Raw genomic sequence first — 22,965 nt, 5'->3', positions numbered from 1 at the left:
GGAAACTGAGGTTAGAACTTGCCTGGATTCAGGTAGCTAGTAAAAGTCAAACCCAAAGACTAAGACTTCTTGGCTAGTTTTAGCTGAGCTGAGGGGCTACAATAGCTGCCATTGGTTGGACATTTCGTTTAAAAAAATAAAGCCCAAAATTTAAATGTCTTTCTCAGCGATCTTCAGCATGGGTTTATTTATCTTCAATAGCACCATTTTAACAGTTCCATTGTTTGACAGTTATTTAAAAGCCACAATGATTTTTGTACATTTTAATATCATGTTGGATGTTTTAGTAGAGCAGAAGTAGGGGGTGGGCTTTATAAAAATAATTATACTTAAGTTAGAAATTAAATTTTGTGGTTGTAACTGATGGTCTAAAAATTCCCCCAATTAAACAAAACCAAGAAATCTCATGAACGTTACTAGCTTGGGAAGGTCGTGAAATGTAGTGTGACATTTTAACATTTTTGCTTTCTACATCATTGCCAAAGGACATCAGAACTGGTCTGGGTCGACTACTGGCTCTGCCTGCCTCGTGGGTGAAAAAGTTTATTTCATTTCTGGCTATAGTGTCCTCTTCCAAGGAGAGAACAGAATGGACTAAAACACAAAGTGCTTTTAAATTAAATGCCACCTCATTGTTTTATGGGGCTCGCATGCTTTCCTAACATTTATTAGAGAAATTGGTATTTTCTGGCAGCCTTTTCCTCCTGTGTGTGGTGCATTTATGGATTCACTCTAAGCGAAACAACGAACAGCCAACTTCCCTTTGCTCTGGCCAAGGTGGGAGGACACAAATGAGCAAAGGAAACACTTAAAATAATGTACACATTTGGATCCCGCCACAACTTTCTGTGCTCAGATTCAACTCTGCACAGATCTACCTATTTCCAAGTAACGGACTCTCCAAGCTTAGAAGAGCGGGCCCCCTCCTGGGTGAGGCCTGCAGCTTTCTCTCCCGGCCCCGTGCATTACGTGCCTGAAAGCTTCCTTGCTCAAGGTTCGCGGCAGTGTTCTGCTGACCTAGGAATCATCAACGCGAGCCCCCAGCCGGGGCTCCCGGGAGCTCCCGGCACATCCTGGCCCGCAGCGATCACGTCCCGGGACTTGGGCTCGAGCCCCAGCTGGGCGCTGGTTGGTCGCGCCACTGGACCCGCGGCCCGGTGATTGGTCCAAGGGATGAGTTCACGTGGTTAGGCGCTGATAAGTGGCCTCTCCAGGGCCTGACCGCAGTCGGCCAGAGAGAGTGCAGAGCTGGTACTGCTCGGGGCTGTGTGCAGACAGCGGGGTGCTGGGCTCTCTCGGTCCGCCGCCGCCTCTCTGCCCAATGAGCTGCACCAGGTAGGTTTGCTGCAACTTCGCGCTCTGGAATGAAGGGACGGTGCAGCTGTGGAGAAGTTGGGAGGCGTTTTCGTTCTGTCCTCCCTGCAAATGTAGCATCCAGGGAAGGGCTGGTTGACTGGCTGCTGTGTTAAATCTGGCACCCCGGGAGGCCTTGGAGGTGTGGAAATTTGCGCTGTATTTTTCTTAGGCAGAAGCTATTTTCATAATCAGCATCCTAAATCAGAAACTGTCTTAACGTGAGTCAGCTTTAGTTTGGATTTCCTCATTGATAACGACTCTAATCTTTGGGTTTTCTGCACTAATATCCCAAACATTTAACTTGTGATAGCACTACGACATCGCTAGTCAGTTTAGCTCTGGGACAAAAATTACAGGGCCATGTTTGCATTCATTCGTTCTCCTCCATTCCTTACCATAGTTTGCCATAATAAACTCAAGTCTCAGAGTTTGAACAAACTATTATTTTAAACTCTTGGCCAGGACTTAAAATTCCAGGGAAATCGCCCAATATTAAAACTGTCTTTCTATAAATGCAAAAAGTAAAAAAAAGAAAAAGAAAAAAAAAAACTCTCCCATGAAATTACTAAAGTGGCTTCTCCAGACATAACTAAGCAGACTTCTCTAAAAACCCTGCCTGTTAACTATTTTTAGATCCACAACTATAACTTTAGCATTCATTTATTTGCTCTCAGTTTGTAGGTCTCCCAGAAAAATCCCAGAGCTAATAAATACTGTGAATGTTCTTCTTTGTCCATTTTGTGATAATGACCACTTGCCTACGTGCTTAGAGCTGCTATGAAGAGAGTTATTAAAGCCACACTGAGAAATGTCATGTGTAGTGTTCACACACCTCTTATCTGTAAAGCTAAGATTGTGGTGGGGAAGCAGGAAGGGAGATCCTAATTACATAGCTTGGCAAAATGAGGGCTAAAGGCCAGGAAAAAAAAAAATCATCTTGATGGCTGCTTTTTGGTTTAATATTGCTGAGCATAGTTATGTTTAAGTTTTAAATAGCTTTATTGTCTTTCTACTATTTATACATATCTTTCTACATATTTATAAATAAATACTCATTGCCAAAACATTAGAAAATACCCCCAAAGTACAGTTAATAGATCATGTTAATCATTATCACTGAGAGAGAGTTAACTTTTTAGTGTATTTTCTGTAGTTTATCAGTAAGTAATCTAACATACATTTAAGAACAGTTCAATTTTCAAATAACCAGTTTTTTCTCTTTAAAGTTTGTTGTATATATTCAAGGCATACAACATGCTTTTATAAAATACATGTGTAGTAAAATGATGATATAATGGAACAAATTAACACATACATAATCTCATATATGCAATCAGATTTTCCATTTAAATGTGAAATTGTCATGAGCATCTGTCTATTGGAAATATAGATTATGTAAAATATTTCTTTAAGTACATGAATGGTTGGCTTGTGTTTCAGTCAGTTATTTGTGAAAAATGGGAAAGAATGATAAGTGAAGTGTAAAAATTAATTCTGACTCCATTCCTGCCTTCTTATTCTTAGAACTGTTGCATAAGGATTTTTATTGTTACTTTTTGTCTTCAAGAAGATTACCTTCCAGAGAAGTGGAATCAATTTAACAGCAAAATAAGCAATAATAGCCACAGGAAACAGAGGTCTGAAACTATGGTACTCAAAGAACCCATCTGGTCATTAGAATCTCTTGGGAAGCTTTGAGAACATATCCACCTCTGTGGATTTACCCTGAGAGGTTCTGATTTAGTGGCTCAAAGTCCCAGGCATCTGAATTTTTTAAGAAAGAAAGAAATTAATTTGGTAGGCCATGGTGACCTGACAGATTTGAGAACCATTGGTTCACAACAAAGCAAATGAGAAGGTGTCACTATCAGAGCTGCCATACACATTCTTCATGTAGACACAGTCCACATCTGTATAGCTGTATACAGTTCTTAGAGCTGTATAAAACATCATCAAATCCAACTGAATCCCCCTTAGGTGATTTAAGCAGTTACCCACAGCCCTGTAGCTAACCAAGGGCATAGGTAGATGGAGAATGTAGATCTGATTTACCGATACTGTTTTCTTACTACATGTAGTAGCACCTCCCTGCTGCACTGACTGCAATTCAGTCAGTACAGAAATAGAACCTGTGTGTTTGGGACAGGGGAAGAGCGTTCCAGATCTAGGTGTTAACCCTCCATCCTTTTGCTTTGCAGAATGATCCAGGTTTTAGATCCACGTCCTTTGACCAGTTCAGTCATGCCAGTGGATGTGGCCATGAGACTTTGCTTGGCTCATTCACCACCTCTGAAGAGTTTCCTGGGCCCTTACAATGACTTTCAAAAAAGAAATTTTGTGAACAAATTAAAGCCTCTGAAACCATGTCTCAACCTCAAGCAGGAAACCCAATCACAGAACGAATGGAAGCGCTCACACAACCAAACCAAGAAGCGGGTTGTGTTTGCTGATTCCAAGGGTCTTGCTCTCACGGCTATCCACGTCTTCTCTGACCTCCCAGAAGAACCAGCCTGGGATCTCCAATTTGACCTCTTGGACCTTAATGATATCTCCTCTGGCTTAAAACTCCATGAGGAGAAAAACTTGATTTTAGATTTTCCTCAGCCTTCAGCTGATTACTTAAGTTTCCGGAAACACTTTCAGAAGAATTTTGTGTGTCTGGAGAACTGTTCTTTGCAAGAGCGAACTGTGACTGGGACTGTCAAAGTGAAAAACATGAGCTTTGAGAAGAGAGTTCAGGTCCGAATCACTTTTGACACTTGGAAAAGCTATACAGATGTGGACTGTGTCTACATGAAGAATGTGTATGGCAGCTCTGATAGTGACACCTTCTCATTTGCCATTGACTTACCCCCTGTCATTCCAACTGAGGAGAAAATTGAGTTCTGCATTTCTTATCATGCTAATGGGCAGGTCTTCTGGGACAACAACGAGGGCCAGAATTACAGAATTGTCCATGTGCAATGGAAACCTGATGGGGTGCAGACACAGATGACACTCCAAGACTGTGCATTCCACCAGGTGCCCCCAAAGACCGAGTTAGAATCAACGATCTTTGGCAGTCCCAGGCTGGCTAGCGGGCTCTTCCCAGAATGGCAGAGCTGGGGGAGAATGGAGAACTTGGCCTCTTATCGATGAATTAAGCAACCTAGTGACTGGTCTCGACCTGTCATAGTCCCCATGCAATTCTAGGTCTGTATTGCTCAATATTAGGAAGTTTTTGATACTTTGCATCAGTAGGTTTAGGTTTGAGCTTTTGCGGACTTGTTTCAGAATATATACAGCCACTTGAGAAGTTAGTGTTGGGGTCTACATGGATGATATTACCCAATTTTGCTTTGGAGGCCCAGGTAACAGCCTAGAATCTATTTTTATGAAAGTCATGCTTTTTTTAGTGCCCTTCCTCCTTCCCTCTCAATTCACTAACTTTCACATTGGGCAAGGAAAGGTGGAGGAAGGACAATTGATGGTGATGGGAAGCTGTGGTAATGGTATGACGAATGTGTGAAAGGTGTACATGAAGGGCTCTGAAGCTCAAGTCAGAGTAGGAGTGGGAGGTCTGATACTTAATTATTGGTGAAAAAATGTAAGGTTATTTTGTATTTTAAAGTTGGTTTACAGTTCCCTCCTGGGGAAGTAACTCATGGGGGAAAAGAGATCCATTCTATGTATTCTTGTGAAGAAAGGCCAAACAAATTTTAGGGGTGTTGGATGGTATTTGGGGATGATGAACTGTATCCTGGAGAATCAAGATCTTAAGTGAAGCCTTCCTGTTCAAACATGATCAAAAAATCTGGGGAAAGTGTAAGCAAATCTGGTTTTGCAGTCCTAATGTTGGTAAGCAATTTTGTGATCAAGGCCTCATGCTGGGGTTCTTGGTACAGAACGCTATCTGACAAAACTCATGCCATCACTAATGGTAATGACATGTTGGGACTCCAGGTCATGGCAAAGATTGTTCTTTGCAAGTGCCCATAGTAGCTTACCCCAAATGTCTGAACAAACATCTGATAATTCATGAGTTTTTAGCCTTGTAAGAAGGTTCACTGTACACTGGTCTTCCTCCTGTAATATGGTGTATCTTTGAGTGTGTTGTCAGTGTACACAGCTCACATCCTTCATATTGAAGGTGACTTGTTTTTCTGCCACACTTTTTCAATGTGATGTTTGAAGTGAGGACTGACACTAGGATTCTCAACACAAGAATCCGGTTCTGTGCACATTAGACGTAGTAGTTAATCTCTTTGCCTGTTTTTTGTCTTGTTGTTTTAATTTCCTTTGAAGTAAAAATGCTTTTTTAAAGAAATGGATTTGAATTGTTTTAGATGTGAATTGTTTTCATGTGTACATAAGCTCTTAAGAACAGGAGACAAGAATGTTTGCTTTTGTCATTGTGTACAACTGCTGAGAGGTGTTAAGAGAATGCAGTTAATTTTAACACGTGTGATCTGCCATGCTGGAAAAGTACTATTAGAAAAACTCCACTGTGACAGTATTTGAGGATTGGCTGACATCCATAATTTTTCTGCTGTAAATATTTCACTCTCTTCTGGCTATCCTTTATGAACTTCTCACTTAAAGAATAAATGTATTTGATATAAGATCCAAGAATGTTTTCTTTCTCAAAGGCACAATTAATTAAAAAAATAAAAAAACAAAATATCAACTGATATTCTCCTGTTTTGTTTAGGGAAAGCCAAGCAGAGTTAGTTTGGACTAGGAAGTAGATCCATCTGAGAGTATTTCAAGGGTTCTAGTCTCATTTGTGACCTCTGGGGCTGGTGCCTGGGGCAGTGACTTGAGGGAGACTGTCCCATCAGCAATTAGTGTTCATCACATTTGTTATCTGCTGGGTCACATTTGTTATTTTGGAGGTCACATGTCAACTTTAAAATGGGGAAGGAGTTAGTATGGAAAGGGCTGGAGAGGCTCCTACTTCTTGAGCTCCAACTCCTCCTCCTCCCTGAGCCCTTCCTCCTCCTCCTCCTCACTCCCCTTCCTCCTCCTCCTCACCCCCCTTCCTCCTCCTCCTCACCCCCCCTTCCTCCTCCTTGCCCCCCTTCTTTCTCCTTGCTCCCTCCCTCCTCCTCCTCTTTCTTTTAAATTTAACCTTTATTTTATTTATTTATTTTAATGTGGTGCTGAGGATTGAACCCAGTGTCTCACCTGTGCTGGGCAAATGCTCTACCACTGAGCTACAACCCCAGCCCCTCCAGCACTTTCTTGAGAGTTAAGCTTGGAGCTGCCAAGAGGGGCCCAGGGAGGGACAGTGGGCATCAGTCCTAGACTGAAGGGAGATGCCAGTTCCTTGAGGCAAGACGCAGCAGGTCCAAGAACCTCAGTTGTTATTCCCGCTCTGCCTAACATTTCAGAAAGGGCTTCTGTACAGTATATTTTAAACTGAAGGGGAAATCAATGACCAACCTATTGGAAAGGCCCAATTATGAGGGATAAGCTTTAATCATAACATCCTCTATTAGGATCATGTCAACTATAGGTCTGCAGGCTGTATCTGACCTCAGATGTATTTTATTTAACACAGAATTAAAAAAAAAATTTGCAGAGATATAAAAGTCAGCAGACTACATAAAAATACGGATTTCATATTTTTCCTCTAAAAATTGCAAGAGCCTTCCTCATGGCAGCAACTATGTGGTGTTGGGTAGCAGCTGCTCCCTTTAGATGAAGCCTGCTGCCCTAGATGGGGCGTGCTGCCTTGTATTGGCCTAAGACCCCAAATAATGGCTGCGTTCTCTTATGCTGTTGACTGGCCTCTGTGGGTATTGGAGTTCATACCTCCTGTTTGTCACTGTATTCATGCCAATGGTTGGGTGAAAAATACTCTCCTTCCAACAGATGGAAAAAATTCAAATTTCGGTCTGACAGGGACAGACTCAAAGTCATGGGACTCAAATGCCTAACTTTATTATTATTTTTTTAATTTTTATTTTCTTGGATACCAGGGATTGAAGTCAGGGACACTTAACCACTGAGCCACATCCCCAGCCCTATTTTGTATTTTATTTAGAGACAGGGTCTCACTGAGTTGCTTCACGCCTCACTTTTACTGGGGCTGGCTTTGAATTCACAGTCCTCCTGCCTTAGCCTCCTGAGCCACTGGAGTTACAGGTGTGGGCCACTGCACCGGCTCAAATGCCTAGCAGCTAGTGGCTTTAGGCTTAGTGTTCCTTCCTGCTGCTTACACTTCTTCCTTAAGTCTCCCCTAGACACCCTCCTTCTTCAGGAGACCCCTGTCTGAAAGAGGGTGCCAATTCCAAGCAGGCATGACTCTGGCAAGTTCTTACAGGTCATCTTTCCAGTTTGACTCAATGTTGGAACATCCCTGGGCTGCTCCTGAAGGAGGGCTTGGTCAAAGAACATGGTGTTTCTGGGCCTTTAGTATTGAATGGAATTTTCCACATTTCACATCCTGATATCTCACCTAATAGAAGCAACTCTGCTATTTAAAATTTAACTTGGAAGAATGGCTTGAATGGGGGTACATGATGTGCTTTTCCAAAAAAAAGGAAGGCTTAATTTGCTTAAAGAAGGACTCTGTTCTAAATTCGTGACTCTTCTTTTAGTTTATTCCCCCCAAAGCTGGAAATTTCTAGTATGGAAGGGAACTTTGCCTCTTCCTTAATGGGAATCCTAAAGTTCTATCCACATTTGGTGGTCCTTCAGTTCACAAAGGGAGAGTTTTCTTCAGTTTTCATTTCCAGTTTCCACACAGAGTTTTCTAGCAGATAGTGTGAACTATGACTTGAAAAACTCTTCCATTAGTGGGCAGGGAAGAGTTCCCACAAAATCAGAATAGTCCTCACATGTAGTTTTGCTGACTTCCGGCCTTCTGACCATTCCTTCTTTCTGCCAATGAGTAGATACTCACCTCTGAGTTTGAAGGTGAGCTTTTAAAATACTGATGCCTCCCCCTGCACCTCCCAAGATCCTGGTTTAGTTGGTCTGAGGTGTAACCTATGTTGGACAGTTTTCAGAGCTATTCAAGTATTTACAATGTGCATCAAATTTGAAGTCTTCAGGTTTAATCTGGGGAAGTGTTTTTAGCTGCCCCATTTCTGAAAATGGAGTCTGATAATGGCTCAGATTATTCCATTCACCTTAAAGAATATATAGATGATGAAATGGAGTACCAGAGATGTTAAAACTTGCTTGAGATCACAGAAAGAGTAGAGCCCAACCTCCTGATCCCTTCTCCCAACACTGCCTCACCACCACTGCCAAATCCTCTACTAAACAACCCGAAGACAGACTTTCTCATTTTACATTAGAATCTATTCTTTTATCTTCTCTGATCTTTAGCATTTATGCATATGTTAATGATGATGCCTTTGGGTACAAGTGACATGATCCCCCACTCAACTAGCATCAACAAATAAAGAAAATTTATTATTTCACAATACAAGTCCCAGGTAGGGTGTTTTCAAAGTTGGTAAATTCAGTGGCTTAGATTCTGGTTATTTCTACTTTCTTTCTACTATCTCATTTCTTTTGATTGTTCTTACACTAACTTGCTTCCTGATTATGATCCAAGGCTTAGTGTTCCCATCTTTAAATTAGGAATGATAACAATTCTTAACCTCCCAGAGTGATTTGTGAGAATAAAATGAGATCATGGAGATGAAGTACTTAACCAACTATTTGGCAAATAATATGTGATGAATAAATACAATTATTTCTAATATTAACAGTCATATGTTCATTAAAACGATAATTTCTGAGAAATGTGTCATTAGGCAATTTGCTTATTGTGCAAACATTATAGAGTGAACTTACACAAACCTAGACAGCATAGGTCAATCACTCTATGTGGCTTCTTGATGCCATCAAGAGACTCCATGGAGACAAGATGAATAAGGCTCTTGCCAGCATAGCAGAACATACTGTTTTACAGTAACCTTTTTTTAAAAAAATGTAAACAGAAGGAGTACTCTAAAATAACAACAAAAATTCTAGTATAGTAAATACATAAACCAGGAACAGTTGTTCATGATATCAAGTATTATGAACTGGGCATAATTGTATGTGCTATACTTTTATACCACTGGCAGTGCAGTAGGTTTGTTTACACCAGCATTACCACAAATGTGGAATTGTTGTGCTATGACATCATGAGGGTTATGATGTCACCAGGCACTAGGAAGTTTTCAGCTCCATTCTAATCTTATGGACTCATGATCACATGAAGTCTGTCATGGACTAAAGCATTGTTATTTCGTGGATGACTTTACCTAATGATAAAATGTTTTCCCACAAATATTCCCTTCTAATGTGGTTGTAGTTGGAAATGAACACTGGTGCTTGCGATTCCTTTCTCGAGCAAGGACTTAGTACTAATATTAGTATTCTGTGTTGCTGGTTAAGAGAGTACCTGAAATAGAATTTTATAATGAGTCACTCATCCATTCAGCAAATATTTATAGAGCAACGTCTCTGCTTGGCACTGAATATGTTGTGATGAGCAAACAAATATGTTTCCTGCTCTCATGGAGCACGAGTTTTGGATTAACTAATTACGTAGAGGTATTTACATACCTCTACCACTTTGGAGTGATACCTCAGCTGGGTAATTTCTGGCAAGTTGTGCTATCACTGTTGCCTTAACTTAATCCTCTGTGAAATGGGTTATTTACAAGTTTGCTGTGAGGTTTAATAATAGTGGCTAAAACTTATATAGAACTTGTTATATGGCAAGCATGGTTCTAAGATATATATAGTTATAGTTATAAAGTTATATAAGATATATATAAAACTCAGTTCTCACAACAGTTCTATAGTCCTATGAAGTGGTTTCTCTTATTGCTCTCATTTTACAGATATGGAAACTGAGGCACAGAAAATACTTGGGACTTGTCACATAGTTAGTTAATAAGTTTTAGGGCTAAGATTTGAGCCCAGACTTAGAATCTGTGGTCAAAACTTTATACTGTGTTGCATCTCAAAATTATTATTCACAGGATACTCTTTAGAATATTTGGTCCATTTGAATTAATCCAATTATTGATATAATTAAGTTTATATATACCACTTTGTTATTTGTTTCCTGTTTGACCCACTTGATTATGTTCTTTTTCATTTCTTGGCTTTTCCAGGTTAATCATTGTTTATTGCATTTTTTTAGTTCATTAATTTTTTATATTTTCTTTTATTGCTTCTGTAGTGATTACTTTGGTGATTATAAAACAAACCATGGATTAGTAGTGTAATATAAATTATTTTTACTACTTTCTTGATAAAGCTGGAACCTTACACACTTAACCATCCTCCCATCTTTTGCATTGTTATTATGCATTTCAATTCTAAATGTACTTTAAATTCCATGAGACGTTGTTATTGTTGTTTTGTTCAGTCAGTCTTACTTCATATTTTTCTGTTTATTTACCCATCCTGCTAGTCTTTCCTTTCTGTATTTCTCTGTTTCTATCTTGGATCATTTTTCCTTTGGTATTTAATATTTTAGTATTAAATACTGATATCTTTAGTATTTATTTCCAAATGTGGTGATGAATAAGTATCTTAGTTTTTTTGTGTGTGTGGTGGAAAACATCTTTATTAAGTCTTCATTTCTGAAAAATAGTTTCACTAGATATAGATTTCCAGGTAGGGATCTAGGTAGGGGTAGACTTAGAGGCCTCCTCTGCTCTCCTAAGTAAAGTCCAAAAGCAGGTCTCCAGGGTGTTAAGTGTGTGTTGAAGCTGGCACCTGTCTTGAAGTCACTTGTTAATCCTCAGAAAACCAACATTTGTTTATAATAGTTGTGATAGCTAGGGGGATAGAGACAAAGAATGAAGGCCCATTAAGGTGAGGAAGAGATATCACAGTGAATATCTAGCATAGCAGGACCAGGAACTGATACATCTTCAGAAAGAAAAGAACATAGTCTTTCCCTTAATGAAATTCAACTAGGAAAGGTGTCTGAACATCGGCTCTGGGTAGAGGAGGAAAAAAAAAACCTCCCCAAATTCATAACTATAAGGATTTGCAATCCAGATTCACATTCTTTGCATTTTGAAAACCTCTAACCAGGGTTGGGGTTGTGGCTCAGTGGTAGAGCACTTACCTCACATGTGGAGGCACTGGGTTCAATTCTCAGCACTGCATATAAATAAATGAATGAAATAAAGGTCCATGAACACTAAAAAAATATTTTTTAAAAAAACCTCAAACCAAGAATTTATTAAAAAATGGTCCTTGGTTGCAGTTCCCACAGGTGCTTGGTAGACACATAAGCTCTCTGTAAGAGTGCAACTTTAACCTGAGTCTCAAAAATTCTCATCAAACATGAGTTCACATTTCAAGAAACAAAAAGACCAATCTTTTGATAAGATGCACAGAGATGAAGGTGAGAAAGCTTTAAAAAATGAGGATTTTTAAAAAGTTAAAATTATAGGTAATGAAGAAATAAAAAATTAGTGGAATATTAAGAAAAACTTTATTTTAATATATCTAAAAGCTTAAATAGAATGGATAAATGACTAGAAAAGTGTATTGTATCAAAATGATCTCAGGAATAAATAGAAAATCTGACAAGTTCCATAAACATTTAAGTTTAGTACTTTAAAATCTACCCACAAACAAAATACTGAGCCTAGGTATTTTTACTGCATATGTTGCATGAAATATTCAATGATAAAATATTTCTCATCTTATACAAAATATTCCAGAGTATATTTTAAAAAGGTGATGTTTCATAACCTCATACTTGATACGGAACCTTTACAAGGACAATATAGGAAAGGAAGATTATAAACTAATCTCACATGTAAGTAAAGGCAAAATTTATATATAATAAATTTCTAAATAAATCCAATAATTTATAAAAGATAATGTATTATGATCAGTCTAAGTTTATTTCAAGAATTCAAAATTGAGGCCAGGCATGTAATAATACCAGTGGCTTGGGAGGCTGAGGCAGGAGGATCATGAGTTCAAAGCCAACCTCAGCAACTGTGAGGTGCTAAGCAACTCAGTGAGACCCTGTCTCTAAATAAAACACAAAAAAATAGGACTGGGGATATGGCTCAGTGGGTGAGTGTTCCTGAGTTCAATCCCTGGTAACCCCCACCAAAAAAAAAAAAATGTAAAATTGATTTGATGGTAGAACAGTGATCACCATAATTTACCACATAAATAGACTAAAGAAATAATACATAGTTAAATTTCCATCTTTAATGAAAAAATCTCGAGCTAGGAATAAAGGGAAACTCCCTGAATTTAAAAACAAGGTATCTCTCCAAAAATTAAAACAATTAAAATGTGCCACAAATATCATGCTATGGTAAGTGTTGAAACTATTTTTAAGATCAAGTCTTCTGTTAACTACTTTAACTAACAGAAGTATTAACTTCTGTTTTACCTCTTTTAAATATTGTGCCAAGGACTGGGGTTGTGGCTCAATGGTAGAGTGCTCGCCTAGCACGTGCGAGGCCCTGGGTTTGATCCTCAGCTCCACATAAAAAAAACAAAAACAAAAACAAAAAAACCAAACACGAATAAGCCAAATAAAGATATTGCGTATAACTAAGAAATAAATATTTTAAAAAATATTGTGCCGAAATCTAAGCCTGAGAAGTAAAACAGGAAAGGAAAAAAATGGGATTGGAAGCAAAGAAATAAAATTGTTATTATTAATAGAGAATATATTTGCCTGTGCAGGAAATCCATAAGAATATATTTCTAAATTATTAAAAGAAATATAAGAGTTTAGCAAGTTTGTTGGATGTAACATTGTGGCAGTTAGCCTTCAAGATGGCCCCCAGTGATGCCCACATTCTAGAATTCACACCCTTGTGTAATCTCCTCCCATATTGTACCAGTGTTATTCTCTGTGAACAATAGAATACAACAGAAATAATTAGTATACCAGTTCCAAAATCAGGCTGTAAAAGATATGATGGATTTCATCTTAGTTGCTGTCTCTCATCCTTGTGCTGGGGGACACCAGCAGCCTTGTTATGAGCAGCCCTATTGGAAACAGAGGAACAGCGTCCTCCTGACAGCAACCATGTGAGTGAGTTTGGCAAGAATCCTCCAGCTATGGTCAAGCTTCCAGATGATTGCAGTCCTGTCTGACATCTTGACCACAAACTTATGAGAAATCCTAAGCTAAAACTCCCAGCTAAGCAGCTCCTGAATTTCTTACTTTAAGAAACTATGAGATAACAAATGTTTGAGATTTTAAACCTGTGAATTTTGTATAATTTTTTATTTAGCCATAGGTGACTAATATAATGATCAACACTCAAAAGTGAACCAAATATCTCTATGTGAGCAATAAAAATTATAATATATATATATATATATATATAAATTTATTTCTTTATTAATTACAAAAGGGAGTATTTGCAATAACAGCAGTAGTATACAATTCTTTGGAATAAATCAAATAAGTTCAACAAGATCTTTATGAAGAAAATTATTTAAAAATGCACTCAAAAGCATTTAAAGAAACCTACAAAGGAAAAACTATTCCACATATATGGTTAGGAAAACTTAATACCATGAAGATATTTATCTATTTTATAAATGTCAATCAAAACCAGAATATGAATAATTTTTTATTTGTTTTAAAGGAACTTGACAAATTGCTTCTAAAATATGTGTGCAGAGGGAGCCAAAAAGTCAAGAGTCCCTTAGGAAAAGAAAAAAAACAAACAAACATGATGGGGAGGCTTGCTGTTACAAATACCAAGATTTTTTTTTTAAATGTTTATTTTTATGTGGTGTTGAGGATTGAACCCAGAGCCTCATGCATGCTAGGCAAGCACTATGCCACTGAGCTACAGACCCAGCCTACAAATACCAAGATTTTTAATAAAATTATAGCTTTTAATGCAATATGATATAAGCTTATGGATGGATAATTTCTAGGTGAAGATACAGAAGCAAGCCTATACATATGTGGACATGTAGCTATAACAGACCTGGAAAAGATGCTGAGTGGGGAGAGAAAGGACTTCACAATCACTGTGCTGGAGCAAATAGTTATCTACATGCAAACTTGAAACCAGGATCCTTCCACGAGCTTTGCACAAAAGGCAGATTCGGGGGATTGATAACTAAAGGTGAAAGGGAAAACTTTTATAACATTTTAGAGAAGCTACAGAAGGTTTTTAGGATCTTGAATTGGTAAGGATTTTTAAAATTGAGTTAGAAAGAATTTCTAAAATAATGAAAGAGAAAAACTGATAAATTAGCCATATTAAGTTTTTTTTTTTTTTTTTTAAATCAAAAGATAGCATAAAGACAGTATGGGGCTGGGGATGTGGCTCAAGCAGTAGCATGCTCGCCTGGCATGCACAGGGCGCTGGGTTCAATCCTCAGCACCACATAAAAAATAAAAGATGATGTGTCCACCGAAAACTAAAAAATAAATATTAAAAAATTCTCTCTCTCTTTCTTTAAAAATAAAAAAAGACAGCATAAAGACAGTAAAAAGTTTAAGCTATGACTGATGAGGGATTAGTTTCTGGGATGTGTGAAGAACTTCAAAAATTAATAAGAACAAAAAGAAACCTATAGAGAAATAATCAAAAGTCTTAAATAGGCATTTCACAGAATAGGAAAACCAAATGGCCAATAAACATATGAAAAGATACTCAATCTCATTAATAACCAGGGCAATGCAAATTAAAACTATAATGATATACTATTTTACATACTTGAATGGCAAAAATTAAAACATCTGTAAATAACTAGTGTCATGAGTTTGTGGGCAATGGATCTCATACCCTGTTGGTGAGAGTGTGAACTGGTGTGATCAGTTGGGAAACAATTTAGCATCATAATGTTGAAGAGGCATAGCAATTCTGCTCCTATGGAAAAACTCTGGCACATGTATATCAGGTAGTTTATAAGTAAGGAGTTATATAGGTTTATAAGAATGTCCTTTATAAAAGGCAAAAACTGCAACCAACACAAATATCTGCCAAGGGTAGATTGGATAAATAAATTGTATTATATTATTTCAATGGGACATAAACCATAAATGAAGATGCATGGTTGCTACTCCTACAAGTGTGAGTTAATTTCATAAACATAAAATTGAAAAAAAGGGGCAGATTGCAGAAAATATATACATACATCTCTCATTTACATAAGGTTCAGAACCACACAAAACTGAATATATAAATTTGTAATGAATATATGTATATTTCACATATGTGAAAATAATGAAGGCAGGCAAGAGAAGTAATAAGTAGAATTTGGCCCAGTGACTACTTTCAAGGGATGCTTATGGAAGAAGTAGGGAGTGGGAATACAAAGGAGGATCCAAGAGTATTGCTAATATTTTCTAAGTAAACATTTCTTTTATATATATTGCATATGTTATTTCATATGCTAATAGTATTTTATAATAAAACCTTTAAACAGATTTTATTAGTACCTTCAAGCACAATATGAACTTTCCCATTTAACGTGTTTTTATTTTCTTTTCCTTAGCTTTTTGGGGAGTTAGGGATGGGAGGCAATCTCTTCCCTGGTATAGCCCTTAAGAACAATGAATTGTTTGGGAGCATCTGATATTTGGTAACATTGTTCTGACAGCATCATTTAGGATATGGCCTAAATGCCTGCCCGACAGCGGACTGTTCTGTTGTGTTATTTCTAAATCTCATGATTTGGAGATGGCAGATTGTGTTAAGTTGTGTGGAATGTTCTATTGTGCTCTCACTGATGCTGCAGACATGAAAATTCTTATGGGTTTCTGTAAGGAACCAGCCTCTCTCCAGGTTTTTAGTGCTTTCTTCTGGGGTTGTGGGTTTCAGAATGCACAGTCTTATTGAATGTGATAGCCACCTTCCCTTGACATTCCGAGTGGCACCGGCTTAGGGAAAGCCCGTTGCTGGTACCACCACCTACAACTATAGGCACCTCCCTCGCCCTGCCCTTGTGATCTTAGCTCAGTCTCCCAGTCCTTATTTATTTATAGTAGGATTTCATCAAACCAGGGGGAAGTTTTAACTCAGGAACGGTTTTAACAGTCCTGTTATACCACTGACTAGGTTCACTGTGCTTTAAAACAACGATGAGCCCACATTTCTGCCCAAAACTTACTGGCAACGAAACCCAGATGACACACATCGTGAAAGTCGACGGTCATTAAGATAGGCTGTTTGCTGGGTCAGCTTCCCAAACTCTTGTGCCCCATTCATGCTCTGTTAGTGGATTAACAGCTCATGTATTAACAGCCCATGACAACTGTGGGCCCACTGAGTCCTTGGAGCAGGTGAGTCACATGCTAATCCTTACTCCTCCAGCAGATATTTTATCCCAGGCTTTATAATGGTGACCAGATCCAAAGTAACTAAAACTGGCTGTAACCAGAGACACACAAAGACTCAAGTGTCCACTGTTGGATGAGGCAAACTTCAAAATTAATCTTTGTATACTTTGGGCACTACACTGTTCATGTGTCTCCTTTGAATTTATGATATACTTTCTTCCTTTTGTGAGCTGATACTCTGTCCTTGACCTTTAGATCATGTGGAGTCAGGCCTCTCATCTAGCCAGAATCTTGATCTTGTTACTACCAAAGTTCTTAACAGCTTAAAAAAAAAATGGAAGCAAACTCATCAATGCACATTTAAACTATTTATATGTAGACTATCATTGTAATTAAATTGTTTTTGGATCTTAAAACTTTATGTTGGAAGTAACCACTGCTGGCATTGAAATACTATCTGAGCTGTCATTAGACTAATGAGACGGCTGCAGGTGGCAGTAGCCACTGGATGCCTGCCATTTAGGATGGGGAGGTAGGTTCTGATTTCTCAAAGGTAGAGACTGCTTTGAATTGCTGTTTTTTGCTTTTCCAATTTCTAAAGGCTGATCTCACACTAAAAGCAGGTTTTATCTTACACACATAGTACACACACACGTGTGCGTGTACACACACACACACTTTAAAATTTTAGCTAGAGGGCTCAGACAGACAGATCAATTATATATTGGGGAAGGTGAAGAGGGTAGGGTGAAAGATGACATCATTGTTTCTGTGAATTCTGGAAAGGTGGTATTTTTATATATACTGAGTGAGTGTCCACAGACATTATCTACAAATAATTAAAAATGCAGATGAGTTTAGAGCTGTGCATATAAATTTATCAGTGAGGGTGCAGAAGCAAGTACTCGTAGGAGTTTTTCCCTTCCTAACTCCTACCCACTTATTCCAGGTCTACCTTCCAGCACTCTACTAATAAGGGCACCATGTCACCTCAAACTCCTGCCCTTAGCCCTGCACCTTAAATAAGGGCTCCTCTCTGACCTTCTTCTAGCCATATCCTCTGTCTTGGAGATGTGTCCCCAACCTGGATCCTGTGCCCATCCCCCTCCTAGACTCTGCTCACAGCACCCCTGGACCCTGGACTTGCTTCTCTACATGTCTCCATCTCACTCTTCACCTCTGTTCTCAGTATGGCCTCCTGATGGCTTCCCATACCATAAGTGCCCTCTTGAGCCTGAGAGATGGATGTCTGGAGGATGGGGTTGGGGGAGCACACATGGACAGGGTTGGGACATGTGAGCTGGAGTGCCTACTGCATAAAGGTGACTTCCCAGCAGAGCAGATAAAGCCAGGGAGGGTAGAGAAGGGCCCTGGCTAGGCTGGGGTCTCCATTTGTATCCTTGCCCTGGGCTCTGTGAGTGGGGCCCTTCAACTCCACTCACTTGCTCTCATTTCAGTACTTTAGTTGTTTTACAATGGTCTGCATCTTTCTTTCCATCTTCAGCCATCATTCTTGGTGTGTGGAACTCTCAGCTGAGTGTGGTCTCTGACAAGCCCAGTCACTTCTTCCCACCTCTGCTCCACAGCCTTCCCCATCCTGGTTCTTCGTTCTGGCTGTTCTCCATGCATCTCTTAAAAGGTGGAGTAGCGACTGTCTGCTATCCGTATAGAACACTGTGGGGACATGGCCCAGTGGATGGAGTCAGGCTTCTGTAGAATTCTACAGGTTCACCTTGGATGGGGAGCAGAGACCATGTCCTGGAGTGATATTACAGAGGGAGTGGAGAGATTTGGTCTCTGGATTTCCTCTACAGATAGGAAGTGTGTCCTGGAAAGCTGGGGGCTTCTAGAAGATGCCTGACCAGTCCACCAGCAGAGAATATGGTGGAAACACTGGCTGCATGATGTAGGTGAGGCACACGGAGGACTTTGTCTTCTGGGAGTTCTCAAGATCTTTGGTCTAGAAAGAATTAATATCTTATAACCTTGTATTTACACATTGTATTAACATATCAAAAGCAACTTTTCTAGGTCGATTATGTAATATGATCCTAGTACAATCTGCCAAAATTGTACTTGGGAGAAATTTTACCACAAAGTGGCATAAAGTAACTAACCTCAGTGTTCATTTTGTTCTTCCTGCATTTGGCTGACTTCTCCTTTATCTGTCATGTCAAAGCTTAAGTGTCCCTTTTCAGATTGGTGTTCTCTGACTAACCAATCTCATAACCAATTGTCCATTATTCTTTACTTCACCAAATGTTGTTGAGTGGCTAGGAAGTGCCTGTATCCCTCAATCCATGTCCTTATGAAACTGAAAATTATTGAGAATTTGTTACTGTATCAGGCAGTGTGTTATGAATTATATTTACATTTTCTTATTTTAATCTTATGAGGTGTGTACTATTATCATCACCATTTTACAAATGAGAAATCTGAGTTACAGAGAGGTTAAGTTACTTCCCAAAGTCAATAAGGGCCAGATCTGGAGTTGATCCCAAGAAGTGTGATTCCAGAGCGTGGACATTTCCTGTTCTTTTCCTTCATTACATGTCTCGCATGACAATTGTATGTGTTACAGGGGGTTGAGGGAGACTTTTTTTTTATTGTCATCTTGGAATGGCTGCCAATACCCAAAGGTGACACTAGACGTGCTTAGCTCTCATTCTAAGGAGAGCTCTTAACCAGTCTTCAACAATTGGTGTGGAACTGGTGTGAATATCACTGACTCACCCCCAGTCCCAGGTTTATTAGGAGAAGGCTGAGCTGGAGAAGAGGGCTGGGTCCTCAGAGTCCTCAGTTTGTGGTAGGTACAGAATTCCTGGTGATAGAATTCACCCAGGGGTTGGGGAAGGACTGTTTTCCCCCCTCCTCCACACCAAGGAAGAGTTGGGGGCATGTTAAAGAAATCACTAACATATTTCTTGTCTGCCTGAACATCTTCCTGGGTAACAGTTCTTCTATCTTTTCCATCTATGGGGAAGAAAGAGTGGAGAAGGAAGGCAGGGCTGAGAAAAGTCCTGGTGATGGGCCGGGCTCTCTCCCAAGGCTTGCCACAGCAGGATGGCTGAATTTACATGGGTCAGAAGGACACTGAGGAAAGTGCTGGGCCTGCGATGACTTGCTGGCTCCCACCTAAGGCGTCCCGCTTCTGGATGAGGGGCTGTCCTGCAGCCAGGGTCTCTGAGGTACATATCAGGTAGCCAGAGCTGGGGGTGGGGAGGAATTGCTCAAGTCCCCTTCCCCTTCCTGCCCCCAGTGCAGAGCAAACCACAGCCAGAGAGCCAGGTAGGGAGGGGAATGCAGAGCAGACCCCACCCCAGTCATCTAAGGCCCTCCAGCAGCAAGTCACGGCAGAGGACTTTAGATAAGAAAAGGGAATTTAAAGTGGTCTGGTCTAAATTTGAATAACTGAAAGTGATAGGAAGTAATGGAATGTGTCTGAGATATTTTAAAAGGGAGGAAAAAGGGAAGGAGGTGATTTCACAGAGCACAGTGGAGGACAGTGTGAAGAGTCAAATCTATATCATGTTTATTGCCTGTGGATTTGAAACCTCTTGGTGAACTGGTCCACGTGTTTAACCATGTACTCATTTCCGGACCATCTTCCTAACTAGCTTGTAAATCCTATGAGGGCAGGACCTGTCTGTCTTATTTACTGCTCTGTCCATAGTGCCTAGTACAGAGTCCAGCAAAATAAGTTCTATTGAAGCAAAAAGTAAGACATGGCATTAGGCTGGGGGAAATTCTAGTGGTTATTACTCCTGGTGTTCCTGATGTCTGACTAGCCTTCATCCCAGGAGATGCTCTGGAATCCTAGATGCAAAGGGCCTCATAGCAAGAAGACCTCAGGGCAGGGGTTAAGAAGGTGCAGCATAGTCATGCAGAGTCTCCCTTTCCTTATCTATGAACTGCCTCGGTCATATCAACCTCTCAGGATTATTGTGGAATTTAAGTGAGATCATGCATGTAAAGACCTTAGAGCCATATGTGGGTCAGAGAAAATGTCTGATAGATGGTGGATTCTGATTATTAGGGAGGTGCAAATGACATTGGGGACTACATTTCAAGGCATATGTAGTTAAAGACCTAAATGTAAGACTCAAGACTGTAAAACCAGTAAAGAAAAACATAGGGGGAAAATGCTACAACATTGGTCCAGGAACTGATTTCTTGGATGTGACGCCAAAATAACAGGAAATAAAAGTAAAAATAGACAAATTGGATGGCATCAAATTAAAGAGCTTGTGCATAGCAAAGGAAACAATTAACAAAGTAAAGAGACAACCCACAGATTGGGAGAAAATAATTCATGAATCATGTGTTGGATAAGGGACTTGAAAATATGTAAGGAACTCAAACTACTCAATAGCAAGAAAACAAATAACCCTATTTTTAAAATGTGCAAAGAACCTAAATAGACATTTACCAAAGGAAGATGTACAAATGGTCAACAGGTACATGAAAAGAAAGCTGAACATCATTAATCATCAGGGAAATGCTAATCAAAACCACAATGGGACATCACTTTATGCTCGTTAGAATGGTTATTATCAAAAAGATAAAAGGTGAAGTGTGGGTGAGAATGTGGAGAAAAGAGAACCTTCACACACTGTTGGTGGGAACATCAATGAGCTATTTTGGAAAATAGTAAGGAGGATCCTCAAAAAACTAAGAAGAATTACCATATATTCAAGCAAACCCACTTCCGGGTATTGCTGAGAGCCACAGCCCAGTCGTGATGGCGCCAGAAGGAGTGGTTAAGAGGTGACGCCAGCGAGCCATTAAGATGATAATTAAATTAAGCTGTGATTGATTGCTGTGACTGGATGATCCTGGATTGAAACAGGCTGTGTGTTCAATTGTATATAGACCTCTGCTGTCCGCTACTTTGGAGTTCTCACGGGGATTCCTGGGGAGTTCGCGTTGGTTGGTGAAGTTCTGGTGGAGGGAGTTCGGGTGGTGTGTGGTGTTCCTGGAAGGGCCTCGTGGGTGACGTTCGAGGGAGTTCAGAAATAAAGTTTGTTCCTGCTTGAGTGGCTTGTGATTTGTGCCCAGCCAGACTGCGGCAGGGTATAAACCCATATGAATTAAAAACCAGTATGTTGAAGAAATATCTAAACTCTCATGTTTATTGCAGCACTATTCACAATAGCCAAGATATGAAAACAATCTAATATGGATAAAAAAAACATGGCATATATACACAACGGAATGTTATTCAGCCATAAAAAAAAAAGAAGGAAATTCTGTCATTTGTGACAATATGGAGGAACCTGGAAGACATGATGCTAAGTGAAATAAGCCAGGCACAGAAAGACAAACAGTGCATGATCTCTTTATATGGGAAATTGAAAAAAGTCGATCCCATGGAAGCAGAGAGTAGAATGGTGGTTACCGGAGGCTGAGGGAGGTGGAGGTGAATGGGGAAAGGAGAGATGTTGGTCAAAGTGTCCAGTTCAGTTCCACAGGATGAAAAAGTTCCAGTGATCTTCTACACAGCACAGTGACTATAATTAATAATAATATATATTTCAATATTGTTAAGAGAAATTTTAAATGATTTTACCACCAACAGATGGTAAGCATGTGAGGCGATTACCATTGTATATATAATTACTATTGTATATATAACTATATATACAATTACTATTTTTCAATTAAAAAAATTAAAAAGAAGATATATGTGATCCAAATCATAGGAGACTTTTTGAGTAGCACATGCTAAAGCTTGTAATTTTAAGGCTAAGAGCTTCAGGAGCTGGTGCGGAGAGCGAAATCCCCAGTGCTGTGTATGGGACTTTGAAGGAGAAGCCTATTGGACTTTTAAAGTGTGTGATGTATAAATAAGGAGGAGATTACATATGAGAAAGTGTTTTGCAAAGCACGAAGTGAGTAAAAGTGTGAGAATTTATGTATTTATAGCCAGAACATGCAAGAGTTAATAATGGGCCTCTGGCAGGGTCTTATTGTTTATTTATAGAAATTCCATGGGGAGTAGAGAAGGGAAGGAAGTAAGAATGTATTTCTGTGCAGGAGTGTGAATGGGATAGACAGAGAGAAGGTAAGGTGCTGGGGGAGATATTCAGGTTCAGCTTTTCTCAGGCTTCCACTGAACACCCGGTCCTGGCCATCTTCCTTATCCCCTCTTCACTCCTGTATCTTCCAAGCTGTCTTAGTGCCACCTTCTCCCGCCAGTTCTGTCTGGACACCCTGTCTGACCTTGAGCTCTCACCCAGTCCTTCTGTATAGCCTCAGCAGGGAGAGCCAAGTCCTGGCAGAGGCCTCGCTGAAAGTGACTCACTGTGAAAGCTGGGCTTGTTCTCTTCAAAGGGCGAAGCTGGCTAACGACAGGGATGGGAGCG

The 22,965-nt window shown here is 39.6% G+C and overlaps 1 protein-coding gene and 1 long non-coding RNA gene across 3 annotated transcripts in view; one reads left to right on the top strand and one right to left on the bottom strand.

Moving 5' to 3' along the window:
• The first annotated feature begins 1,176 nt into the window (after positions 1-1,176).
• PPP1R3C (protein phosphatase 1 regulatory subunit 3C) lies at positions 1,177-5,959 on the top strand. 2 transcript variants are annotated; one of them, XM_081267936.1, is made up of 2 exons: positions 1,177-1,335; positions 3,555-5,959. In XM_081267936.1, exons 1-2 carry the CDS (start codon positions 1,322-1,324, stop codon positions 4,492-4,494), a joined length of 954 nt encoding a protein of 317 aa, XP_081124062.1. In that variant the 5' UTR covers positions 1,177-1,321; the 3' UTR covers positions 4,495-5,959. The 2 variants fall into 2 exon arrangements, with proteins under 2 accessions (XP_081124062.1, XP_081124063.1); XM_081267937.1 differs by lacking the exon at positions 1,177-1,335 and adding an exon at positions 1,352-1,495.
• LOC308634224 overlaps positions 5,357-22,965 on the bottom strand; it is a 29,696-nt gene continuing 12,087 nt past the window's right edge. Inside the window, exon 2 of the long non-coding RNA XR_014018984.1 lies at positions 5,357-22,110. This is a non-coding gene — a long non-coding RNA (uncharacterized lncRNA). The remainder of the gene's footprint in view (positions 22,111-22,965) is intronic.

This window comes from Spermophilus citellus, assembly GCF_964194105.1.
Source record: "Spermophilus citellus genome assembly, chromosome: 15".
NCBI lineage: Eukaryota > Metazoa > Chordata > Mammalia > Rodentia > Sciuridae > Spermophilus > Spermophilus citellus.
The sequence above is the reverse complement of the archived record's forward strand: the minus strand, read 5'-3'. Positions and strand labels throughout refer to the sequence as shown.